This window comes from Heptranchias perlo, chromosome 1 (genome assembly GCF_035084215.1).
Source record: "Heptranchias perlo isolate sHepPer1 chromosome 1, sHepPer1.hap1, whole genome shotgun sequence".
Classification (NCBI taxonomy): domain Eukaryota; kingdom Metazoa; phylum Chordata; class Chondrichthyes; order Hexanchiformes; family Hexanchidae; genus Heptranchias; species Heptranchias perlo.
The window spans coordinates 183,560,463-183,587,817 of record NC_090325.1 but is presented as its reverse complement, the minus strand read 5'-3'; the positions used below and the strand labels follow the sequence as shown (position 1 = coordinate 183,587,817).

At 42.6% G+C, this 27,355-nt stretch overlaps 2 protein-coding genes across 3 annotated transcripts in view; both read right to left on the bottom strand.

Moving 5' to 3' along the window:
- LOC137328868 (myosin light chain 5-like) overlaps positions 1-27,355 on the bottom strand; it is a 283,582-nt gene that overhangs the window by 144,027 nt on the left and 112,200 nt on the right. The gene's annotated exons all lie outside the window — the stretch shown is intronic.
- LOC137304173 (homeodomain-only protein-like) overlaps positions 1-27,355 on the bottom strand; it is a 95,673-nt gene that overhangs the window by 41,416 nt on the left and 26,902 nt on the right. Inside the window, exons 6-15 of one of the 2 annotated variants that reach the window (XM_067972721.1) lie at positions 24,616-24,735; positions 23,497-23,670; positions 20,241-20,473; positions 18,274-18,469; positions 16,319-16,395; positions 15,389-15,471; positions 14,929-15,011; positions 11,637-11,735; positions 10,207-10,329; positions 8,013-8,168 (exon numbers count right to left, since the gene is read on the bottom strand). In XM_067972721.1, coding sequence (XP_067828822.1) covers positions 8,013-8,168; positions 10,207-10,329; positions 11,637-11,735; positions 14,929-15,011; positions 15,389-15,471; positions 16,319-16,395; positions 18,274-18,469; positions 20,241-20,473; positions 23,497-23,670; positions 24,616-24,735 — 1,344 coding nt within the window. The remainder of the gene's footprint in view (positions 1-8,012; positions 8,169-10,206; positions 10,330-11,636; positions 11,736-14,928; positions 15,012-15,388; positions 15,472-16,318; positions 16,396-18,273; positions 18,470-20,240; positions 20,474-23,496; positions 23,671-24,615; positions 24,736-27,355) is intronic. The other variant, XM_067972795.1, reaches the window with a different exon arrangement.

Here is a 27,355-nt window from a genome sequence, read left to right as displayed (position 1 = left end):
GGAACGAGCGTTCTGGTAAATCCAGGCTTCAGGATTCATTTCACTTTGGCTTTGGGGGGTGTAAAGGCTAAACTCACTGGTCCTGCGCTCCCAGTCTGGAGATGCCACAAAAGATCATTGTAGTTTTATCTCCCACTCCCACTCCCTTCAAGCGCATCTCCTGGCTGGGAGTACAGGACCAGTATGTTTATCCTTAAATTCCAGAAGTAAAAGCTAAAGCATTTAGCAAAACTAAACAGCAGCAGCTTATATATACTCCTTAGTGTAGGGAAATCACTGTGTCCTACCTGCACTAAGGACCTGGGTAAAAATCAAACAAACTCTTCACCTTAAGGACATCACTTACCCCTCCCTATAAGTCCAGCAAATATTTGACGAAGATTTAAGCATTGATAGTACAGATTGTCCTCTCCTTCCTCATGATCCACAATTATCGGGTGTATACATAATCAATAAGGAGAGAACCTTTGGCTTAGTGGAGTATTTCCCCCTCTGAGCCAGAAAGTGAAGGGTTCAAGCTGCACTCCAGACAGCCCCAGCGAATGGAGACCTGAGCGCTGATTTGAATACTGGGTTAACGTCCAGCGGCGGTACTTGTGTCTGATAGAAGTGGGTCCCCCCCCCCCAACCTATTGTAAGGGTAGGTGGAGTTCTTTAGCCTTGGTTGCAGCCCACCTAGGAGAAGGTCCTCCAAAGTTAAAAACCGTGAGGAAGACAATGGGAAACCACCTCAGCTACTCTTCCCTAGTATCCAACCATATCATGTGTGAGACCTGAGTTAGGACCTGCCCTAAGACAGAACACAATGGAAGGACGGACAGGCCCAATAGATCCTGCCCAAGAAGCTATTCTGGTTTTGAAATATGGCGCTGGCAAGTTGGACTGAAATGGTCTTTTCCAGTCCTGGACATTCCTACATTCCTAGCAGCAGTAAAGTGATAAATGTTTATATAAAAAAGACCTTGTTTTTCTGGCACTAGCCACAGATGGCAGTAACTTGTATAATGCCTGCACCAGTATTAGAGAGACTGTGTGGTTGAGAGGGGGATGGCAGAATCTCTCCCAACACAGTGCCGATTTTAAAATGGATATCCATTTCCAAATTTGGAGTTCCTCTTCCCCACCTTGGTCCATTTATCCCCCCTGCCCCCTGAAATGTTCTGACCAGAAATCCGGCGGCTGCTCCACAGGGGCAATTCAGGGTTGGGTCACTGTGTTCCTCCTGGCCCCACAATAATCAGTGGCTCCGAGCGGCTTGTAGCATCCCCTTTAAGGACCACTGGTTAGATTGCTGTCCATTAGGTACCACTGGTTATAGCAGCGCCACACACACTCCGCCAATGGTACCTGAAAATTGCACTGGGGTCCTACAACCGGAGTTGAACCCCAATTTAAATATTTAAATATTCAAGGCCTGCTCGAAAATAGAGTTGAGTAGGTCTCGGACAGCTAGTGGGCGGTGGGATATTTTTTGATTGCCCTACTGCCCCATTTTTTCAGCCTGAGTGGGGCGACAGACAGGTTAAAATGACCCCCAATGGATCTGAAAACTCGCATGTTCCGCCATCCTGATACCATCCAAATTCCTGGGGTCAGGGCCATTTACATAGTGTCGACAGGCACCCACGCCAATGCTGGCACAGCTGGGGCCCCCGTTGGGTGAGAGGGGAGGAAATGAGTTGTGGAAGGCCATCGCTTGGGGCAGGATCAGGCAAAGATTCTTCTTCTTCTTCAAAACAAATCCCTTTTCCAAAAAGGCTGGTACCCTCTGCAACAACTGCCGTAAGGAAACCTTGCAAAATTCCACCAGGCTGCAGTGCTGACATGGACTAATATGCCCATTTCATGCAGGCTGAGGACATTATATTGAGGGCCATGAAGATGGACAGGCAGGTGTTCCAGTGGATGGCATCATCCCACTAGTTCTGCCTCTATCCCTGACTTCACAATTGAAGTTAGAGGGCACAAAGAAATACCCGCCCTCACTGCTTGAGGATACCCCAGCGCAGATGAAATGGGGCGGAGACCTGGTGTGATCGGTTCCCGCCCCAAAATCCAGCCATGCCCACCCCAGTGCTGCACTGGCACCACCAAAAAGATTGGAAATTTTAGGGGCCAGTGTGATTGGTGAGTGTGAGGTACAGCACTTAAAATGTAATGTAATTCTTCCCCTTCATCTAGATAAACATTAAAAGATGTCCCAAATTATTGGAGTTATTTTAGATTCGATGCAATTTTGTGTCATTGCAGAGATCCACAATTTGGGTCTTACAGCCCACAGGTAGTTATAAGCATCAGCTAATGTTTCAACACGAGATAACGCAGGTCAGAATCTATTCCTAGTTTGCATTTCAAGCACGAGCGTCTCAACCAAGGGAACTCTGTGATCAGCTGGACACTTTCCTAGAATGAAAGCAGTCTGCTGCAGACACTGGAATAAATGATCACCTTTAACCCTGTCGGCACAGAGCTTCTTGCTCCAGGAATGCATGTTGTGCACCTGATTTCTGGGTACATGATTCTTCTGCCCATTGAAATGAATGGGCAGGAGGGCCCCGAATTCCAGATATGCACAAAAAATTCAGTGCAGAGAAATAAAGATGAAACGGTCACTTCAGCAGTTTTGTAGCTGTGGTTTACGTTTCCCCGGTGGCGGCATAAAAGAATGGGACTGAGTTACGCCAAGGATTCAGAAAAGTCTAACCGTCTACAGAGGGGAAAGGCAGCAAAATCATGCTCCTTTTTCTCAGCTTCCACATTTTTGGTGAGATTATATATGATCAAGATACGTGCAGTTAGTAGCTAAAGAAATTCACCTTGATAATTTGCTTCTCTATTTTTCGATCCAAGATCTTTTCCAAGATATAAATTGAGCCATTGTCCTCAGTAATATGAGGCTGGTAGAATTTTGGAACAGATTGCCATCAAGGGTGGTGGAGTAGAAAACCATGGCAGGATTTCAAAAAAAGGACTGGATGAATTCTTGTTAGGAAAACGGTTCCTGATTTACAGTGAGGAACCAGATGGGAGTTTTGGAAAGGTGGGCTAGAAGGCAGGCCAAATATTCTTCTCCTGCCCAAAAACATTACTGTGTTACTATACATTGAGTCTAAAAACATTTCAGGCAGAAATCTTAAATTAAAAAGTTCCATAAATATGGTTAAGGACATCGGTGAAAACTGCCAGTGATTCATTGGTTTGACTTTGATGGAAGAAGAGAAAATAGGTATTTAGTGAATAACAGAATTGATACCACATGAGTGCCTCTGATGAAATATGGGGAAATTAGGACTACAAATTAGTGCATGACATTTGATGACCGGGAATTGGCACAGTGGATCTTTAAATCAGGGTGGGGTGGATTTTATGCTCATCAAGGTGAAAGATGTCAGTGCTGGGGAATATTTATTGTACTTTCTGCGTTATGCATTCCCAAGTCAGTAGTAATTCAGAGCAAATGCAGAGTAAAGCTCCCTCTGCTTGGCCCCAACAACATACCCGAACCCCTACCACAGAAGAGTGGCCCTACCTGCCCCACTGTCACATTTCTACAGCCTTGTCTGACTACGATTTCTCAATGTGAGCTGAGTTCCTGTAGTTTTGTGCTGTGATTTGCACCCACTAGGACCTAGATTAAGACTATTTAAACTCATTTCATGCAAGACTGTTACAGCCACCAGAGCGTAGAAACTTTCGTCCCATCAGTCTGGTCTGGATTTAAACTCAAATCTCAAAGGAGAAATGGCAGTGAGCTAACCCACTTTTCCTTAGTGTTACAAAATAATTTTGAGTTGGAAACATTTACTGACCCTGCATAATCCTGTGAAATAGTAATTAAAATATAGTATTGGCAAATGTTGCATTTGATGGACAGCTTACTATATGTCTCCAATGGTCATTTTCTCCCCAGCAAATGGGTAAGACCTTTTCATGTTCACTTCAAGATCTGTAGTGCTTGTTCCCATTTTTCCTGTAGTGTTGCCCATTTTTTTCACAGCCTGGGTACCTTCACATTGTTATAGGATGCAAGTCCAATGCTGCCTTATCTATACATCACAACACGTTGTCAGCATTATGAAGTTAACAACTGGAAATTCAAACAATTCTCAAATTAACATTAAACATGAAAGCAAAGTAGTAATAATATTTAATTACTCCAACCTGTCAAAAGGGTTTCGTGTCGGTCCTGCTGCAGTCTTTTCTGTATACCCAAAGTTATCAACTAACATTGAAACAAGCTGTTAGAAGTCATGAAAAGAAGACAGAACAGCAATGTTTCTCGGAGTAAATAGGATACCTATATTACTGATAACCCTGCTTCTCGAAACATATCTCTCCTTACACCTGAGTCCCGACAGTTCTGTAGCACATAATCAGGTTGTTGGGTGAATATTTGGGTGAATATTTGTACTATTCAAAATCAGCGCTGGTAATTTCTCAGGGGTTCTCTTGATCGGCTGCCAAAAAGCTTTAATGAGAATGAGAAACGTTTGCAATAATCTACCAAACAAAAGTAATAGAGGCATAGACATTGGGTTTATCCAAAATACAATTAGCTGTTAAGATAGGAGAGATAATGTACGAAAAGCTTCAATGGGAGAATTGGGGTACTGGCGGGATGGGCTTCAGTGGGAGCGCCAGGGTACTGGAGGGATGTGTTTCAATAGGAGAGATAGGGTACAAGTGGGATAGGGTTCGATGGGAGTATTAGGACACTGGAGGGATGGGCTTCGGTGGAAGAGATAGGTACGTGAAGGATAGGCTTCAATAGGAGAGTTAGGGTACTGGAGGGATGGGCTTCAATGGGAGAGTTAGGGTACTGGCGAGATGGGCTTTAGTGGGAGAGATAGAGTACAAGTGGGTTAGGCTTCGATGTGAGAGATGGGGTACTAGAGGGCTGGGCTTCAATGGGAGAGTTAGGGTACTGGAGTGAGGGGCTTCAGAGGGAGAGTCAGGGTACTGGAGGGATATGTTTCAATAGGAGAGCTAGGGTACAAGTGGGATAGGCTTCGATGGGAGTGATAGGGTACTAAAGGGATGGACTTCAATGGGACAGTTAATGTACTAAAGGGAAAATATTCATGGTCAGCTTCCAGTATTATGAATGCCTTTGTTTAGGAGCTCATCATTCTGGGGAATGGGATCTAGCTGCTGCTACAGGATTTAAAGGCTTGCAGCAGTTAAAAGGAACTCTAGACCTAAAATAGTACAGGTAACAGATTAAAAACATATCCATTTAAAAAGTGTCTGAGGTCTGCAGAGAGCCCCATGATTCAGTTATGAAGCTGCTAAAATACTTGTGCAAAAATTTAGGCAGAGGAGGGAAGACCTGTTTGCGTCAGAATGAAACAGGCCCCCAATGTAGGGATGGTAAGTAAGGTTTCTAGAAAGTAACGTGCATTCATTAAATTGGCCACATGATACCTGCTGCGGTTCCAGAAAGTTTAGATGCAGTTAAACCTTTAAGAAACTGGCAGATGTACAGTTTGATCATTGTCTATTGTTGACTGGCTGGCACATGCTCAGTGCTGTTTTACTAGTGTCATGTAAAGGTTTAGATGGCTCCTTGATTTGTGATGTGGAGATGCCGGTGATGGACTGGGGTTGACAATTGTAAACAATTTTACAACACCAAGTTATAATCCAGCAATTTTATTTTAAATTCACAAGCTTTCAGAGGCTTCCTCCTTCGTCAGGTGATTGCTCCTTGATTTGTGGCCATGTGGTGCTGGCAGCTGGTGAACAGGGATGGTTGCGATTTTTTAGTAACATCTGGTTCGTGAATGTTTACTAGAAATATGAAAAGGTGTTAAATAAATGCAAGTCTCTGTTTCGAAACTTTATTTTGTTTCCTGGCTATTAAGGATGTTCTGTGTTGCTGGTAAGTCTCCACACTATGAACGACTGTGACAGATTCTAACAGTTTAAAAACAGTTTGTCAGCTATTCCCAGGACACATATACGGTGAGGGCCCTGGTTGGTGTGTGATGTTGTCTGTTTCTCTCTGGACTGGCTGGCATGTATTCTGTAACCCTCCTGGCTCTCAGACTGATTCTAACTGGTAATCTGACAATTACACCAGTAAACAGTTCACTAGCTCAATGGGCCGATGTTTTCTGGAGGCTTCTTTCCCGGGTTGTCTGGGAGGCTATTGTGTCAAAGGGATGCAGTTCTTCTAACATGAGACACTCCATCCAATCCCTTTAACCTTGTGTACGACTGTTTTTCAGACAAGATTCAGATTCAAGCCATGCCTATCCAAGTCAGCGTGAACACTCTTCCTAGTGCCAGCTACATCATTGTACTCACTAGCATTGTTCAGTGTCATTATGTCAAACAATAATGCTTTTGAGAAGCATTTAACAAGAAAACATTGTATCAGTGCAATGGCTGGGAAATATCACAGGATGATATTACAGTATTACACAATGGGAATATGATCAGATTCAAGCTGTAAGTAGTTATATTGATAGCCCCTTTCTATCTGTTGCATAACATCATTGAAACATTGCTTAATTATCACAAATATGGTTTATATTTTAGTAAATATGTAAATTGTATGTAAATTTGCTGCTGTAAAACTTTCCTTTTTTATATTGTTCCACACTGGATAACTCAGCTTCTAGAAGTAAGATCACCATCAAGTAGAAAAAATATGACATAAATCCAAAATGAGCTATTGAAGATAAATTTCAGATAGTACAAGGAATCTTTAGGGATCAGCCAAAATAGATTCAACTGAAAGCAAACTCACTGAGGCAAAATTACATCCACCTACAAACTCCCAAAAGCCCAGACTGCACACACAGGACCATACATGCCATGATTTTAATATAACATCTATAAAACAAGGAGTGTCGTAACTTTTTGTAATTTGGGAAGATAGAAGATTTTTATTGGAATCACAAGTAGCTATTCAAGCACAGATTAGATCATCACTTAAAGGGGAAATGAATATGTATTTGAAAGAGAAGAATATAGAGAAAGAGCAGGGAAATGGGATTAGAGTAAATAGCTCCACTGAAGGGCTAACAGCTAGTACAGCCACAATGGGCTGAAAGGCCTCCTTTTGCACTGTAATTTCTATGGTTCAATGAAAAAATTCTGACAAAAGGAGGGGATTTTAATTCCTGGGTGGGAAATCGGCTGAGCGAGCGGGCAGCTCACAGAGAGCAGCAGCAGGAGGCCACGGCAGTTTTTAAAGGTTGGGCCTAATTTACATCCCTCCGGCCAGCTGCCCACCCAAAACAACCGGGAAGGGTCAACTGGCCGATAGTCGGCTGGTTAAAATCGCGTGGCCCAGAGGCTGCCCACTGTTAGAAGGTAAGTGGCGAGGTGGGTTTTTTGGCAGGGTGGGAAGGTTGGGGGGGACGGGGGTGGCGGGGGGAGCCCAGGGCATCAGAGGCTGAGACTTTCCTTGTGGGGCCCAAGGGAGCACTCCTGCTCCTCCAGGCTCAACAAAGGAAAGTTTAACATTTATCTTTTGTGGCCTCTTCAGTCTTCAGAGCCGCTTTCGCTGAGTGAAATGGCTATGGCAGGGATCTGCTCAGGCCGCAGTAGAAAGGTTATCGGGGGTCCTGCTGTCGCAATAGGACCCTGATTTGGATACATGTATGAGTCTCCTGCCTGATTTCGGTGGGTGTTTAATCTGCTGCCAAAAAACAGCGGTGTTAAAATCCTCGCTGAGCGGGAACGGAGTGGATAATTGATCTGCTCTTGTTTAACTGCCCTCTCACCCGGTTTCCGCCAGGGCGGCGGGAGTTAAAATCCCCCCCCCCCGCCCCCAAGGTCTTCAACCAAAAGATCAACCTCTCTTTTCTCTTTCAGACGTTCATAAAGCCATTGTGGATCGTTATTTATATTTTTGGTTACCGTCATTTTGTTGGTGCAGTTCTGGAGACATGATGGAATAAATAAAACCAGTAAAACACTGCCTGGTTCATAAACACATGCTTTTATCATCAAAGCAAACTCTCTCATGCTTCAGCTCCAGATTTAAATTGTTCATGTACCTTTTGTGTTTTTACTTGAATGTCCTCCTTTAATGTCAGTACTTTTGCTTCCATATTTTGCAGTGATTCACACCCTAACTTTCCTATTAACTGTTCATTTTCCTTTTCCAAGAGGTTTAGTTTCAACTGCTGGGTTTTAATTTTTTCAACAGTGTTCTATGAACAAAGCAAAAAAGTTTGTAACATTGAATAACTCATATATATACATTGTTCTCAAAGCAGCCCTGAAACAGAGCTTTCTAGAGTTAGTACAGTAAACACACACAATTACTACTTGGAGGAGACAGTCCATGTGATAAACTGGAAGCTCTGAGACCTGAAATTAAAATCAATGTAGCACTCAGAATCAACAAAAGTAAAGGAAAAAAGACTGAGTTGATGGGGTTGACTTAATGGGGGTTTAGGTTGGAACCCATGTTAAAGGGTATTGCCTGATACCCCTTCCAAACTTTCTAAATACATGAAAACCAGTGATTTCCAATAAAATGTAGAATGGATGTACAATAAACAATACAAAGCTCTATAATTTGATCAGAGACACACAAGGTTTTAAGAACATAAGAAATGGTTACTGGAGTAGGCCATGCAGTCCCTCGAGCCTGCTCCGCCATTCAGTAAGATCATGGCTGATCTTACTCAAATAAACAAGGAGACAGGTTTAATTTTTTGCCATCTGGGACCATGCATTTTCTACCTGGTAAGGTTGAGTTCACATATTTAAGCAAGGGCAGAAAATTTTAAAAAATAATCTTGACCTTGGTTACAGAGCAAATGAGTGTGGAGATGTGTCCCACTGGGGTCAAGACCCATTTCATTTAGAGAAAAATTATTTTATATTTTTAGAGCAATGCTGGACCGAAGTTAAAACAGTTGGCATTATCTGGGGTACCTGACATAAATTGGAAAACTGGCAGCAGGTGGCAATTATTGTAGACTCATCCACGATTCCCATTGTCACAAATAACTTCCTCAAATCTACCACATCCAGCAGACTGTGATTTACACTGTTTGTGGCTGACGTACTCTTTGTACCTGGCAATATTGAACTTAGAGCAGGTACCTACTGTTATAAATAATTATCAGAATCTACAAAAGATTCACTACAACTTTCTACCATAGTCTGCTTTGTACTTACTAGTTTTTAATGGCTTAATACTTTGGGGTCTAAATTTAATATTGATATGCCCATTTTATAGGCCTAAAACAGGCGCAACAATAACCAGTGTAACAGGGCAAAGGCCCATGACCGATCTGCATGGGCATTCGGACCACTGATAAATTATTTGGGGCCTGTTTTTAGGTGGCCCTGGCGACCGCCTGAAATGAGCTCAGGCTTCAATTTACTTCCGGACTCGGACACATAAATCCGTTTGCCCTAGTCAGAGCTTGTGATGTGCATTTCCGGGTCTCCGAGCAGCCTAACCAGTTGTCCTTAAAGGGGCCACTGGAGGCCGCACAAATGGGGCCCAAAAACTTGGAAGATATTTAGTGTTTTGTGGAGTTGGCAGGAGCAGGAGTGCTTCTCCTTGCTCCACAAAGCTGCTACCAGCCAGCTCTCCCCCACCCCGCCTCCCGGAGTACTGATCGCCTCCCTCCCATTCCCGAACTTATCATGGGCTGAAATTCATACGGCCCCAACAGGCAATTTGAGGCTCTAAGGAATTTAGGTCCCTCTGCTGCATGCTGCTTATTTGGTCATTACATTCTTTTTTTCGAGACGTGGTGCGCGAAGCTCCTCTCCTACAACACAAACCAGAAAATCTGCCCGCTATGAGTGAGGACTCTCACTCTCTTCTTACACTTTTGCATTCTCAGATATCTCTTGTGAGTTCAGTATCTCCCATCTTTTAGAAGTTGGTGTAACCAGCCTATCTTTCTGAAGCAATAGGTTGTCTTGCACACTTCACGATCACACTGATTACACACTTTGTCACTAGCAGACTTAATTAGAAATTCCATCGAGCCCTTAATGTGTTTGTACAGCATTACTTTGTGATTTTAACTGAGATGCTAACCTGTTTAACACTTAAATAATGTTAAAATAATGGATAAAAGAATGTTATACGAATGTGCTAACTGTCCATACACTAATGTCACACAATCATTCCTGAACTAATATCTTCCTGGATCTTTATCTTATTGGTGGTTATAAAAATATTCAATTTATGATATATTTACAATGTGATATACTAACCTTAATTAACTGTAGTCTGTTTATCCAATCAGCTGATAAGATACCTTCAGGACAATCCATATTTTGGGAAAGTGTCTGATAAGCTTTCCTCAAGTGGTGTAGTTCAATGATGAGGACTGTGAGCTGTTGAAGAGTGCAGAAAATATCAGACTTAGCCATGCCCTACCTCTCATGGGCCCAGCCCTGTCTTACTGTTGATTCTACACCATCACCATTTTAGAAAAACACACATGGATGCCAACTGTCCGTGTTTTGCCTGGGCAGCCAGCGTTTTTATAGTGTTGTCCATGCGTTTGCTTCTGCTGAGAAAAGTCTGTGTTTTTATTGCTTGGGGAGAGCCATCCCAGAATGTCATAAAAGTCTCAATTCTAACCAGGAGCAGGAATCGGGCGGGCGGTGGGTGAGGAGAGTGCCAAACACCCCTGACATAGGCAGTGTGAGGCCCAGGCGAATTTAACTCCTGGGCCTCAATTGTATGTCCCTGGACAACTGTGCACCCGAAATGGGCAGGAGGTGGCTGCTGGCTGGTGGGCAGGAGCAGAATTTCAGGTGGCAGGAGGCTGCCAGCTGGCAGCAGCGACAATCACTGGTGACAAGGTAATTAACAGGGAGGAGGTTTTGGGAGGGTCTCGCAGGAGGGAAGGGAGGAAGTTGGGGTAGGGGAGGCTTAAATTTTCCTTTTGGAGCCAGGAGGAGCAGGAATGGCCTATGGCCATTTTAACTCCTGGGTCTCATTTTAATATTTCAGATCTGTCTCCCGCCCAAAGATGGTGGGAATGACGTCATGGCCGGCGGGCGGGAGCGGGAATTGGGGCGGGAGCCGGACTCCACCTGAGACCCACCAGAACGGTCCTCGGCGTAAGTTAAGTGCTGGGGGAGTTGCAGAGCCAATTCTGGTTGGGAGGAAGGAGAGGCACAATCGCGGCAGGAGAGGCCCAAGGATTCCTGGCAACAATTAAAAAATTTCAATCACCGTGGCCTCTTCTGGCCATGCTGCTGCCTCACACGAGGTTTCAGTGGCGGCTTTAGCCTGTAACAGAAAGTGCCCGATCAGGTGGTTTCTATAATCGGCGGCTGATCTGCAGCATCAGTTTTATGCCCAAGCAGCATGTTGAAAATCTACCCCATTGTCTGACAGATTGTACATTCAGTCTGCCCGCTGAAGATGGGGATTGTCATGTGGTACATTTCAGCAAGAGTAAAGAGGACTCTCTGTTCAATCCCTGGCTCTCGCTATGGTTTAGGTAGATGTTAGGCAGCTAAAAGCCCACTTCAGACCACCCAGGATAAAAGGTATTCTGAGAGGGGTTGGTGATGATGAATCTAAGGAGAATATCTAGCGTAAAGCCCCCAGAACTGTAACAGTTGTTTGCATTACATTTCGGTGAGACAGAGCTGGTCCAACACCTACTAGCAATTGAGATTCATACCTGGTTGACCTTTAACTGGTTGTCATGCCTGAGGTGAATGTTCTTGCTCAGCAGATGTAGAAGTTCTTTTCTGTTCCGTTCGCTTAATACCTCAAGGTCCTAATTGCAATAAAGAAATAGCTGTGAGGACATGATTTCCGTAATCAAATTTTATGTTCAAACATGCCACATCCGGAGGTGGATTTTCAGTGAGTAGCTGAGCCGTACAGACCAAGAGAGTCCCAGGTTTGATCCCAGTCCATGCCGAGTTAGCTGAATTGAATTGGAGTGCCACAATTGGCTTGAGTGACTTTGGGTTAAGAAGGCAAAAATTGGCCAGGGTGCTTAATCCTGATCACTGTGCAATCTGTGCTGGAAGTATGTATGTGTAAATATTGGGTAAGGACAGGACTTTGCACAGATTGAAGAAATGGGCAAGGAGATCAGTTCATGACACTTCCAATTTTCAGGCTATTGATCTTAATGTCTGGATAATCGGGAGATTAATTGGACTTGCTGACTTCCATGGCCCAAATTCCCGGTAAACGCCCCTGTTACATAAAGCTCTGCACCACGGCTGCCAGATGGTGAAAAATTCCCCCACGTGTTGAACATTTAAAAAAACGACAGCCGGGAAATTCCTCGGAGCTGATCCTGTCTGCCGGTGTTATTTCCCCAGAAGTGTGACCGTGTAAACGGGTTTCCGACGCACTTCCGTCGAAGTAACACCGGAAAGTAAGCTATGAGGAGGACACGAAGAGTCTGCAAGGGGATGTAGACAGATTAAGTAGTGAGCAAGAAGGTAGCAGATGGAGAATAATGTGGGGAAATGTGAGGTTATTCGCTTTGGTGGGAAGAATAGAAAAACAGGATATTTTTTAAATGGTGAGAAAATATTAAATGTTGGTGTTCAGAGAGATTTGGGTGTCCTCGTCCACGAAACACAGAAAATTATCATGCAGGTACAGCAAGCAATTAGGAAGGCAAATGGTATTATTTCAAGGGGGTTAGAGTACAAGAGTAAGGAAGTCTTGCTACAATTGTACAGGGCTTTGATTAAGAACAATGTCATTTAAACATATTCTTTAAAGGTTTGACACCAATGTGGGTAATTGTTACAATTAAGCACTCCTGGCAGAACTTCATGCAGTCAGAGCATATACCAGGAACTTGAGCATGGAGGACAGCATATCCAATTAGTGATGTTAAAATCAATGGCCTTGTGAACGCCATGAACCAGGACGCCGTGCCCAATTCTTTGATCTGTACTCCAGTCAGGTGAGACTTCATACCGGGAACATTAAATTGTAAAACTGTCTGGCAGTTTTGGAATTGTTATATCATCTTGATGATGTCAATCTGCTCCCCAGCTGAGAAGATTAACCACTCCGTCATCCTCCATCATTTTTCCATAGTGATCCACCTCCATGGCACCGCCTCCACTTGGTTCCACTTCTACCTGTTCCAACATAGCCAGCACAGCTCACCTTTATACTGCTCCATGCTGAAATTATCCATACACCTGTTTTCTTATGTATGCTGACAACACCCAGTTTTACCTCTCTGACATCACCTTCAACTCTACAACTATCACTGTGTTGTTGTAGTTGAGCCTAATACTTTAACTTAACAACAGCAAGACTGAATCCATGTTGTTTAGCTCTGGCCAAAAACGCTGGACCTTAGCCCCCATTTCCATCCACTTCTAGCTCCCAGCTCAGCCTGAGCCTAATGGTGGACAACCTCAGTGTCCTGGTTGACTCTGAGCTGAGCTCCTACATCCTACTCATTATCAAGACTGGCTACTTGCACTGCTGCATCATTGACCACTTCTGCTTCTACCTCACTCCCACTGCTGCTGAAACTCTCATCTATGCCTTTGGCATCGCCAAAGCTCTCCTTGCTAGCCTCATGTGCTCCACCATACATAAACTCCAACCTGCATCCTATCCCACATTAGGTCCTGCTCCTCTACCTCCATGCTGACTCCCCATACCCCAAAATATTGATTTCAAAATCCTCATCCTTATTTGCAAATTCCTCCACAGTCTTGCCCTTCCTATCTCTGTAACTTCCACCAACTCTAGATGCCAGTGCGCATCCTCCACTCTTCTGTCTCTGGCCTTTTTTCCATCTCCCCTTTAGTGCTATAATTAACCAAGATACCATGACCTTTGTAACTTTTCCTTTCAACTCACCCACCATACTATTCTGTTCCTCCTTTACTTTCACTGACTTTCTACCCATGATTTTTCTCATTATTCATTCTTGGGATGTGGGTGGTGCTGGCAAGGTCACATCTATTGCGCATCCCTAATTGCTTTGAAAATGAGTGACTTGCTAGGCCATTTCAGAGGTCATTAAGAGTTAACTGGAGTCATGTGTAGGCTTGACCAGGTAAGGGTGGGGCATAGGGATTAAGGGCCACTTCATCTCAACACCCTTCCAAATGGTGTTGAGGCATGAAAATGAGTCAATAGGTAATTTAGGTTCCTCCCACTTCATTATATAGGAACCCCGTACATGTGCCTGTTCCAGGTGTAAACACTCCGACCTCCTTCTTAGGGGAAAACTCTGAAAATCCTACGAAATTGCAAAGGGGTGGAAACCCTGGTGTTACGAGTCTCTGCCCCTCTTTCCTTTCGCTGTGTGCCCAGGAACTGAGCATTCCCCAGATAAAAGCAAAGCAAAGCCAAGGGAACGTTTAGGGACAGGTAAAAGTCATTGGACCCAAAAAAATCATTCTTTTTGGCTAATTTCAATTCCACTTTCCATCCATATTCCTTTATTCCGTCTTTTGCCAGAAACATGTGAAGGATGTAGAAAGATCCACACTTGAAATTTTAACCAGTCTTTTCTCTTTTTAGAACATATCCAGTTGTTTCTTGAATCCATTAATACTATTTGCTTCTTAGGTCTTCCCTTATAACTTATCCTGTCTATCTATGGCCATTTTTGTGACAGCAACTCCAGCTTACATTTCTATTATGTGTGGAGAGATGGCTCAGACAGCTTTACAAGGTAGTGGAAAGTACGTGGGCATCTAATTGGGGGAGAGCATGAAGGTCAGGAAGGGGCAAAAGAGGAGTCAGGGAAATTTATAAAGGCATGGAGGGAGGAGGCAAGGTGAAGTTGCTGACAGAGGGAGTTCCAGTGTTTGTGGGGGCAAGATGCCTGTAAGTGTGGCCATCAATGTTGGAGCGGGGGAGCAGGGAACAAGGAGAAGCTTGCTCTTGGAGGCCGGAGAATTCAAACAGGGACATAGGGCTGGATGAGATCATGGAGGTAGGGAGTATAAAGTCTGCTTTCTCACCTTTACTTCAGTTGTGTGCATTCCCAGCTTGCAGACTGCCTGGTCTCTTTCATTCTCCAGCTTTAGATTTAGCTTCACAAAACCTATAAACATGAAATTAGCTTAGGATTTATTTTTAAATGAATGTGAAATCTCTGAGTCAATCGTGATGAAGGTGAGATTGGACCGCAGTGCCAGTCAAGTTAATGGAATAGAGCATCTCCAGCAGTCATGATATGGCAAACTCACTCCAGCAATCAGGAAAGTAGTGATTTTGGGTATCAGGATTGTGCTGATACATTGTTGGAGACTGAGATTTGTATGGCAAGTTTTTAACTGCAACAGTTTTATTAGCGGCACATTCTAAAATTGTAAATAGGACAAATTTTAAACAACTTGTCATTAGTTCAACAAATGAAATCTTGGAGTCATCATTGTAAAATGTATCCAAAGTTTATTTGTTATTATCATTATATTATACCTTCTATTTTCTCCAATAATTTTTCAAATTGCAGGTTTACGCTGTTCTGGGTTTTGGTCAGGTCTACACTTCGTTTTTGCAACCTATTAAAAAAAAAAGTACAGTTCATTAATGGGACAAAAGTCTATTTTAGGAAGCAAATCAATACTGTTATAAACAATCGGGGAGGTTAGCTCAAGCCCAAACAATGTTCTCAGCATGAACCAATAGTCAGGCATTCTTGTGCAGAGAAGCAGACACTGCCCATGCCCCATGGAAATGCATCTTCAGCTCAATCATGGAGAGAAATGATGCTGGAACCCGAGCAATGTGACCTGCTCTCCTACCATGCAAAGGGGAAGATAGTTAAAGTATGATATTCTACTTTAGAACCCAACATCAACAGAAGGACTAGTAATCTTTTGTTGAGAATGTGAGTGCAAATCCCATCGTGGCAGTTTGGGAATTTGAATTCAGTTTAAAAAAATTGAAAATAATAAGTCAAGTATCAATAAAAGTGAGCATGAAGCTGTTGGGTTGTCATAAAAAACCCCAACTGGTTCAGTAATGTCCTTTAGGGGAGGAAACCAGCCACCCTTACCCGATCTGACCTATATATGACTCCAGTTCCCACCAACATGGGTGACTCTTAACTGTCCTCTGAAGTAGCCTAAAAAGTCATACAGTTGTAGCAAACAGAAGGCCCACCATCATCTTCTCGGGATAACTAGGGATGGGCAATAAATGCCAGCCTTGCCAGTGATGCCCAAATCCTAAAAGTGAACAAAAAAACAAATTCCAAAATTTTGACCTGAATTATCCATCACTGTTTCCAGTTCCAGTTAGTGAGTTCTTAATGAGATATGAACTCCTAACTTTTGTGGAATTACCTTTCTTTACGACTGTGTTCCTTAACCAGTTTATAAGACAAAGGTGGTTTATTCTGATTACCCTTCATCTGAATATCTTGACTCTTTCCATGTTCTTGCATTTTCTTGTGTATCTTGATTGATCTTTGTGACTGTTTTCTATAGGAAGAGAAGTGCATTAAATAAATACAATTAGTTAGTACAATAAGTGAGCACAATAACTTGAGTGCAATAAGTGAGCACAATAAGTTCTTCCAGCACTGGAATTCCACCCAAAACCTCCAATAGGCCCAACTAGTGACTGTTGAAAGCAGATATAGATTCTCGTCAAGGCCTTAATAAGACCCCAACAACACAAAGAATAATGGTAATCAATCCCAGAAGGATGTTCTTTTCGGCCAAATTTGGGCATTAAGCTCCCCATCTCAGAGTCAGTCCGAAACTCGCCAGTTCAGTGGGCGGGTGTTTCTGTTTTGCCATTAAAGGAATGGGACTACTCTTGCCTGGAATATTTAAATGACCCACCCCGGGATTTGAGGCATGGGCAGCGGTTGGTCACAGTGGTGGGCAGAAGTTGTGCCCCGCCACACTTCTGCCCCTCAAATGGGTATGTGCAGTGTTTACATTTCCGTTCTCTGCCATGACAGCTGCCACCAGCATAAATATACTTCAATGAAAAGGAAAATCAGGCAGGTTGTATAATGGGTGGCTGATCCACTATCGCCAATTTACTGCCCCCAACAAAGATTAAAAATTACTGTCCCATGTCTAAATGCTGCATTGATAATAAAGAAGGGTTGTATTGATAAGCTATAAATGTTGCATGGAAAATGTATATATGCCACACAAATAATATCTAATTGCTGTTTTTATAATATATAATGGCTGCATCGACAATGTACAAATGCTGCACTGATAGTGCACATGTATCGCATTGATAATGTATATGTGCTGCATTGATAATGTATATGTGCTGCATTGATAATGTATATGTGCTGCATTGATAATGTATATGTGCTGCATTGATAATGTATAACGTTGAATGGATAATGTAACAGTGCTGTATTTATAGTGTATAAATATTGCATATTGATAATGTATAATAGCTATATCGATGATGTATATGTATTGCATTGATAATGTATAAGTGCTACATTGATAATATATAAGTGCTGTACTGGTAATGTACGGAGTGCCTATTGACACCACTGTGTCAGCAAGTGAGTTGCACTCTATCAGTCAATGATTTGGAGGTGGGCGGAATTTATGGAAGGACTTACAGTAAACAAGTGTATTTTACAGCAAACAACAAAGCAAACAAAGTCTATTTACTCAGCAAACAGCAAAGCAAAGTCTAGTTACAGATTCTATTTAAAAAGGGTCGCCACAAACTGCAGCAAACAGAACTCCTGCATGACCGAAACTGCAGCAACTTCTCCCGATAAAAGCACCATGATTTCTCCAGCAAAATGCAGTGAGTGGAGGATAGTTACATACAAATTATGTGCATTAAATCAATCCCAGTTACTTACAGCAGTATGGTGATTGACGTGGGAATTACCCAATCATCTCCGATCTGGCTGGGAATATTGGTATCACTACATGCAGCCGATAGTGTATAATGGCTGTATTGAGAATGTATTGTTGCTCTGTTGACAATATATAAGTGCTGTACTGATAATGTATAATGACTGTATTGATAACCTGTGTGTGTTGGATTGATGATGCACAAGTGCTGTATTGAGAATGTATTGTTGCTCTATTGATAATGTACAAGTGATGTATTGTTTTGATCACAAGCAGCTGCTGGAGCAGAACAGAAAATGCTGGGAACAGGTGGCAGGCTTGTCACCATCCGTAAAAAGGCAGGTTAACGTTTTGGGTGTAAACCCTTCAGCAAGACTGAAAACTGGAGGATACGCTGATCCCTTTATCTTATTCATTTGTGATAAAGGGTCTACACCTGTATTGTTAACTTAGGTTTTCTCTTTATAGGTGCAGCTTTCTTCCTTTTCAGAAGAATCTTCCTCCACTCACCTTTTGTTGCTGGTCTGCTTCTATGTTTATCGTCTGCAGTTCTGTTCCTTTGGCCTTCAGCTGCTCCCTACCGTGTTCCACTTGCTCCTGGTAAACAAACAGCTCCTCCTCCTTAGCCAGCTCTAGCCCCTTTGGTAGATATTTACACTGCGCACATAGTTTGGAGGGACATTCCTGAAGGTTTATTGATGGTATCCTATAGATTAAAATGCTAAACGTTATCACTAAAGGCATATTTAAGGGCTGAGCAAGGACTGTGGGCAGGGAACCTCATCTGCCAGCCCCACATAATGGGAAATCAAGGGCAGCCACTCACAATTTTCTGATATGTGTGAGCAGTGGGCAATCTCCCCACTGACAGTGCGTATTTAGAAGATCAGCCCTTGAGAGATTATAACAAACAAAACACGAATAATATCTTCCACACATCACTCAAACAGAAGCTGATTGTTACTAATGTCATTTTTAATTAAATATTCCACAATGACAAAACGTCAAAAAATTTCTGCTTGCTGAGGCTAATGTTTAGGCAGCTCAGTGTTACATAACATGAAAGTCCTAATGGATTACATCTTAGAAGATAGGACGTGAGTTCAGTCACAGACATGGCAAATTCCCATCAGAAGGGAACAAAGCTAATAAAATCTGCCTTTTAATTCTATTCTAACTATAAACTATTGCAAGATGATCTCCTATTTGTAAACTAGCTGACATCAAGTATAACACCTTATTCCTTAGTTAGCTTTAAAGGTGGTGAGGTGGTTATGGTACTAGACTAGCAAGCATGAGGCTGTGTGAAAAGCAAAATACTGCAGATGTTGGAAATCTGAAATAACAACAGAAAATGCTGAAAATACTCAGTAGGTCAGGCAGCATCTGTGGAGAGAGAAACAGAGTTAAAAGTTTTGGTGGATGACCTTTCGTTAAAACTGGAAGAAGTTTGAGATTTAACAGTTTTTAAGCAGGTACAGAGCCAGAGAAAGAGAGGAGGGAGGGGGAGGAAAGAACAAACGGAGATGGTCCTGAAAGGGTGGAGGGCAGGAGTGATTAAATGACAAAAAGGATGGTGGTGCAAGGCAAAAGGGGGTGGTAATGGGACAAGAATTTCTACCTTGGCCACCCAAGGTGAAAATGGAGGACAATCAAGCACTTAATGTCCTCTAAAGTGGCTGAGTAAACTATTCAGTTGTACAAACAATTGCTAAACAAGAAGAAGGCTCACCATCACCTTCTCAGAGCAACTGGGGATCAGCAATAAATGTGGCCTTGCCAGTGTCGCCCACATCCTGAGAACAAATAAACGGCCAGTGTTAGCCCTGAACCTGAGTTTGTACATTATGACGTTTGCACATTTGGGGGGTTTGGATCAATATTGACAGTGTTCTGTGAATCTTGACAATGCAGAGGAACATCTTCCAACATTTAGAGATTGCTCCGAGCGCACATCTTTACTCCTGTCTTTGGATCTGTTTCTTATGTGGGAGTGTGACGTAAAGTATAGCAAACTGCATGGCATAAACACTGCAAAATGTAACCATTAAACCCTTAATTCCTTAGATGATATGAGTTTTAACTTGGATTTCACAAGCACTCAATTATTTTCAGGATGGAAATCAGAGGTTTCAAAATATGTTTATTTTCAAGAGGTAAAATTGAATAACAGTGTCTCATAGAAATGACAGCACAGAAGAAAGCCATTTGCCCCATTGTACCTGTGCTAGTACTAGCTTGGTAACTGGAGCTATCTATTCTAATCCCATTTTCCTGTATCCTTTTATATTATTCCTTTTCAATTACTTATCCAATTCCCTTTTAAACGATGTTATAGTTTCTGCCTCAGTAGCCACTTGTGTTAAAGCATTCTTTTTTCTAATAACCCTCTGTGAAAAACCCTTCATTGCTCTAGTGATAATCCTGAGTCTATGCCTCCTTGTTACCTATTCACAAATCAATGGAAACAAAATTACCTGCCATCAGAATTACTTTGTAAAAAGGAACCACTGTGTTTGCGACATTTCATTCCTTTCAATGTTTTCAGCAATAGTTCTTTTTGATTAAATATCTGCTGCCGTTCAGATTCTAGAGTCTTCATTCGAGAGGTTAAAATTGTCTTCTCGCTCTGCAGATTCAGGATTTGCTGTTCTGAAGCCTGCAAGCTTTGTTTCAGTCTTGTTATCTCCAACAAAAGGCTTTCATTTATCTATCATAAAAAGAAATCCACATTTGTGTGTGTTTTTGGAAACTACATCAAATTAAGGCGACTCTTTCTCACCATTGTTACTGCGTGATGGAAATACCTTGAAGAGGTATTGCCAAGTGTATACCCATTTGTTTTCCATGAGGCAGGAGATTTGAAGTTTGGCTGAATTTCAATATCACCATGATGTTTGAACAGTGTTGGAAGTCTTGACAATTATACGAGCTACTAGGGAACAAGCCAATCAGGATAATCTACTATTACTGAAGCCTGGTGGAATTTATACTGACCTTGGAAGAGGTGACCTCAACCCTCTACTCTCAAGAAGGGTAGAAGGTCAATTTTATGGACAAAGTTATTCTAAAAATGAGGAATGTGCTCAACTGCCTCAACAGACACACCAGTTTGCGAACAATAACAATACATTACCACACCCACATTACCCCACCCCATGGAACAGGCTGCAGTCAGATGTACAGATGTTTTTGCACATTAGCATTACGGCCTCTGACAGATCCATCGGTACTTCACCCTGAGGCAGTTCCATTCTGTAACACTTGGGGAATGGTGTAGCAGTTCAATTCTCAGGTAAAGAAAGGGGAGCAAGGATCTGAGGAAGCAGAAAACTCAGGTTTTTAATAAAAGGACAGCACAGACAGAAATAACTTTTAAAGGGATAGCTTCTGAGATAAATGGTGTTAAAAGAGGCAGTGAAAAGGAGCTAAACTGTAAGAGAGCATTTGTGTGTAACAGTTAATAAAGGAGTCCACTGAGCTCAGTCAATATTAAATAGGATACCAGAAGAAAGTAAAATTTTAAAATAAACATCTGAAGGAAGCAAAATTTAAAATTGGTGAGCAGTAAAATCACAAAGGGAGCATCTGAGACAATATACTAAAACTAAGAGAGGACAAACAGGAGGAATAAGACTAAAAGAGCAGCATCCTAGAGAAACAAAACTAAGATGGAGGCTATGAAGTGTATTTGCTATGAAATGTTCACAAGCAAGACAGACAGTAATATTAGAAGGGTGAAGAGATGCAAAAATTGTCTATTGATCAGCAAGTTTAGTAAAAGGATTATGGCCGTAGAAAGCCAAGTACAGGAATTTACAAGGTAAGGAAGAAGTGACAGATTTTTGAGGGCAAATGAATAGAATTAGATTTGGTAAGTGAGCTATCACAGGTCAGTGAGATGGGCAGGCTAACATTAAACCTCGAGAGTGAACCATCAGGTAGTGAGTCTGGAGACCAGTTTAACCAGGGACAGGATTGTGATAATATGGAGACAAGCACAAAGGGAAACCAAGTGGATTGAGGTTGAAAATAGAAGAATGGTGAGAAAGCCTGCAAAGATATCTGTGAGATTAACAAGACAAACAGATTCCAGGCACTCTCTGACACTGCAGAAGGACGCATGCTCTCTGAAGAAAAGGCAGAGAATGCCAGAGAGGACACCTTGGACAAAAACACAGCTTATAAGTCACAGAGAGACTGTGGTTATAGAGGATTCTTTGCTCAAGAAAGTAGTAAAGCAAAGTCCTACAGGAAGAAGAGTGCAGAACTTTACTCATTCAGATCTCCAAGCTCGCCTGGAGGAGATAGATGTTAGGCGGAATAGACTCCTGGGTGTGGGTGCCAGCAAGCCACCCAGAAATATAACTCAAGCTACCTGGAGGGAGGTACACCCTCATCCCCAAGGACTGAAGACCAATGCCGCAAGAAGTTCAATGATCTCGCCAGGGCAAGCAAGGTGCGCACTGGAACATAGGAATAGGAGTAGGCCAGTTAGCTCCTCGAGCTTGTTCCGCCATTCAATTAGATCATGGCTGGTCTGTACCTCAATTCCATTTTCCCCCCTTTGCTCCATATCCCTTGATACCTTTACCTAACAAAAATCGATCTATCTCAGGGTTGTCCCAGCATCCACAGCCTTTTGGGGGAAGAGTTTCAGATTCCTACCTTCACTTCTCCAAACCTCACATCTTCCACATAACATACAAACAATTCCTCCATGACAGGCACATTCTCTAAACACCTCATAAGACTGTCACTAACGCACTCTCTTTGTTGCAGGAGAAGGTTGTGCACAACCTGCGCTAGGAGGTCGTGACTGGAGGAGGCCGAGCCCGTCTGCACACCTGTCCCCTCATGGAAGAGACCCTGCTGACCATCGTGGGCAAGGAGAAAGTCATGGCCAGGATGAGAGGCAGCGCTGAAGGAGATGTTGCTCAGGGTTTCTTCACACCTTATCCTCTTTTTCCCTTCTTACTTCAATCTCACCCTACACACACTGCATGACAAACTGCAGTTGCTTTCACCAGCCACTTTGCTCCCTTCACTTAGGCTCAATTTTCCACTCGGGTGTGTGGGTGCCAGGGGGAAGGCACAGAGCAGCTCGGGCAGCTTCGTATCCCTTTGTAGGATCCTCCTCTTCTTGCAGACATGTCAGTGCAGAGAATTCCCGCTGGGGAACCCACTGGTGCTCATAAAGGGAGCTGGTGCAAAAAATAATCATTAAGAACAAATGGTTCAAAGTCTAAGTGACAGGAGGAAAAACGAAACAAAATGCACAAAACCGGCCCAGAAAAGGGGGAAGAAACACTTACCTTACAATTCTGTGCCCGTTAAATAACCTCTTACCTGAGCTGTTTGCCCCTAGAAACCTTGGAAGCCAGGTTTTCTGGACGTAGGCTGGACTTGGCCTTCTACATGCCTGTACACCAGGGAATTACATGCAGAGTGTCCCCACCCCATTTTAGAATGCAAACAAAAAGCTTCCACCTGCTTCAGACCGAAACTTCCACTATCCACCCAGATCTGACCAGGAAATCCAATTTGGCCAAAAATAGCCTGTAACTAGGTAGAACTGATGTCTGCTCCCATTACGTGCACCATTACACCTTGCCTACATTCATTTTCAGATGTAATGGAGTTCAGTGTTGAACTGGACTAGTTTTAATTGGTTTTCTTGCACAGATACGCCAACGCCAACGCAGATGATCTATCTCCTTTATATATTCTTACGTTTCTATTGGCAGTTAGCTGCGATTCGGACTCAAGGCATTGCTTTTTCAGTCCGTAGCTCTCCCACTTAGTTTGGAATAGTTCAGCCTGAAGGTCTGACATTTGGGTCTCCAATGATGCTTTTCCCTTTTCAGCACCCTCAAGACAAGATGCAAGCTCTTGGAGATCATCTTCCTGCAACGATCAGAAAATCGAAATAAATTATAATAACGGATTGTCTTAAGCTCTTCCTGTTCTGCTGAAGTCTTGTAAATTCTTCATGGGTGAGTGTGCAGACAATATTTGCCTCAGCATAAGCATTCCCTACTGTTCTGACAAAAAAAAACAGAAGAATTTCCCAAAAGTAGACCAAATATAAAGAACAGAAACCAGCAGAGAGAAGGTACGGAAAAAATAATTGCAAAAAGGAATCTGCCCCTTTAAAAATTCTATCGCACATGGAACATCTCTCCGGCCCATTCCAGGTGAGTAAATGGAACACACAATGTGATCCCATCCTAAGCAGACAGGAAATTGAGCTGTTCCATATTTAAATCTATTTGAAGCGTATTATAATATTTAAATTAAGCAAGTTTGTTTTAGGTTAAATCATGCATCTCACACAATAAGAAACTAATGCGAGCGATCTCTGTCTGATTTCCCAGCCTCCAATCTCCTGTCCCATTCAGATGCCACTGGCCATATGATTGGAAAATGTACCCACATAAATAGAGTTTTCCTCTAATTCTTTGATGTTTTTCTTGGCCATGAGTTTCTCTGGGGGTTGCCCTGATCTCCTGCCCTAACTTCGACCCTGTCGTAACTTCAGCCCTGCCCTAACTTCGACCCTGTCGTAACTTCAGCCCTGCCATAACTTCGACCCTGTCATAACTACGACCCTGTCATAACTACGACCCTGTCGTAACTTCGGCGGGAGATCAATGGAACAGCTGAAGTTATGGCAAGATATCCTTGAGGATATTTAGGGAACTTGTCTTTTCCCTTAGAATAAAAATACACCAAAATCACAGAGAGGGCTCAACTCCCTTCCCAACAAGTTTGCCAGCAAGTTGGCATGAAGATTGTACTCATTATATTAAAGGACAGGCTCAGTGGGTGAAGCCATGTTTTAATACTTACATAGATAACACTATCCTGATCTCCTCCTCCTCCCTCTTCCTTGAGGTTCCAGTCTATCTCTTGGTAAAGCTCCAGAGAGTCATTCAGGGTCCGCAGCTTGTTTAGTGGCTGTTCTTCAGTCTAAAATAATTAGAAAAGACAATCCTACTAGATATCATTCATAAAAAACATTTTGTCATTGTATGAGAATCGTGACTTCTTAAGGGGCCATTTTATGACTTCTCATTCCCAGTGTCGAACCTTGTCTACCTGTAGCACATGTTGGGAATTTACAAACATGCTGCTCGTGATTTTTCATACAATAATGGACAGGAAATTGTAGCGAGTGTGCACCTCAATTTTTAACATGCAGTCCCAGTGGGTGATGCTCTTCCTCAGGAGCATGAACTTGTAATATTAAACAGTGCGCTTCTCTGAAAACCACACTGATTTATATAACCTGCATGAAGCGCCTCAATGATATTGCAGTTTACATTGTACACATCAGCTCTGATGCTTCAGGGTGGCAGGCACAGGTCAGAAAATCAGGCCCACGTGTGCATGAATCACATTGAGCTGAACTTTCTGAGGGGTGATTTCAGAGGCCAGGAGCCAGGCATGCACGAATCTCATTTAAATTAAATAACTATGTAAATCAGGTGCTACGCTGAGTTTCATGACTTTCAGGACTTCAGGTGAGGGTTCACCCTCCACCACTCCCCCCCCATCCAGCACACACCTCACTCATTTAAATGGGTGTTGCATAGGGAAACGGGCCTGGCCTGCATTGTACTGTCTCTTACAGCAAGGTTGCTATTGTTTCATTCAATATTTAAGTCTAATTTTTTTTTTGCAATGAGCCTTTCCCCACTTGCGCACTGAACACCTTCCACACTTTTATTTCCCTCCACAATTCTGCCTTTTGTCAAAGACTTCAGTTTTCTACAAGACATTTTCCTGGAGTCTTGCCAATTCTTACTGCAGTGCAAGTTGCAGCTAATACGTTTGGAAGGATGGAAATCAGTTTATCTGTTCCCATAGTGCTGCATGAATCGGGTGGAAGAGACCAATTGTCAAGTGCACACACCAGTGGGGGCTTGGCAGGCAGATCATAGGAAGGGGCAAAAAGATCGAGGAAACTCGGGGGAAGCAATTTAAAGGTGCACAAGTGCCACAAAGTGCTTAAACCTGAGTTCGCTCACTATAAATCATTCCTACCCCATTCCAATGCTGCCAACGGGCAGAAAATGCTTAGCAACTTCACCCTCCAGATGCCCCAAGTCCAGCAGTACAAGCATCTCTTAAGTATTGTTAAGATAAAGAGTTAGTACTTTTCAGGAGAAGTGAGGAGGTTGATATTCAACAGGGTATCAGTGAAAGATACTAAGCATTATTGCAGATCTGTCTGAAATATGTACTGTACTTCTTGTGTTAGAAAAAGCTATTACAATAATACAGGGGTAATCTCCTATTCCAGATTGGAGAATCAAGGCTATAAATTGTAGTCCTATCTCCTGCTCATGTTCCCTGCTGGGAATCAACCTTCAAATACTAACACCCCTCAGTCGCCCATCCCCTCAACTATCTACATTTATCAGATCGACCTTACATTTCTCTGTTCAGGTTTAAAATTTCAAGTTCAAACTTGTTAAGATAAATGGTTGTTTAACAACACTGCAAAGCATTCCATCACCGACCACAAGATGAATTTCCCCTTACAAATCTAACACCAGTTTTATATCAACAAGATATGCACATGGCGTGACACTGCCCTTAAAGCAGAGTCTCTTCATGGTCTTCAGGAGACATTTGGGAAATCTGATGCGTTGTTTCCACGTCGAATATAGTGAACACAGATTGTAAAGTATGACAAAAAGAGTTTTTATTTTAGTTGCCACATCGAAACTCAAGCAATTACCGAACAATAAAACTGCAAATGCCAGACCTGTATGACACACATCAGCAGTGCCTCTGAGGGCACTATTAACATGCCCAGGCTTGCTTTGTTTACATAAATCCTGAGTGACAAAGACCATGAGACTGAGGCCTTGTTCTCTAAACAAATTGGAGGTAATTCCACCCCCCCACCGACAGTATTTATAATGCTGACTTTTGCCAAGCAGACAATGGCCCTCTAAATAGCGAGTCATTTATTTGCAAATCCAAACATGGGTTTAAAATAGTGTTAATCCAATGGGGGAGCAAAAGTAACAGCTAAACAAAGTGTCGAGGGCCGAATCTAATTAATTTCAGCTATGGTAGAAATTTTAAGTAGTTTGCAGTACACTGTGCATGGATTATAAATCACACCCTGACTGGGTCTGAATCTGTGCCCACGGAATAAAGCTAGTGTTATGCAAATCAATTTAAAAAAATTCACACCAGTTAGCCAGACAAAAGGAATGTACACTCTATTCCGATGTATGAGGAGGCATCATGCATTGAGTGATGCTTATTAGTGTACACTGCAATGTGTGCATCAAACACACACACTACATTATATTAGTACATTATTCTGAATGCACATATTAGGCATTGATAAAATTACAGAGTATATTACGGAGGAATGTGGGACAGGCTAAGGTGCCCTTAAGATGAATCCATTAATGTCCATAGGACACATATGACAAAATAGTGCAACATGTGAACGAACGTTTCAGAAACTGTTAAGAGTTACAACGATAGTGATGGCCTTGGAGCATCAACTCTACATGTAAATTGGGACTGAAAGACTAGCAATAGAGAGGGAAAAAACACCGGA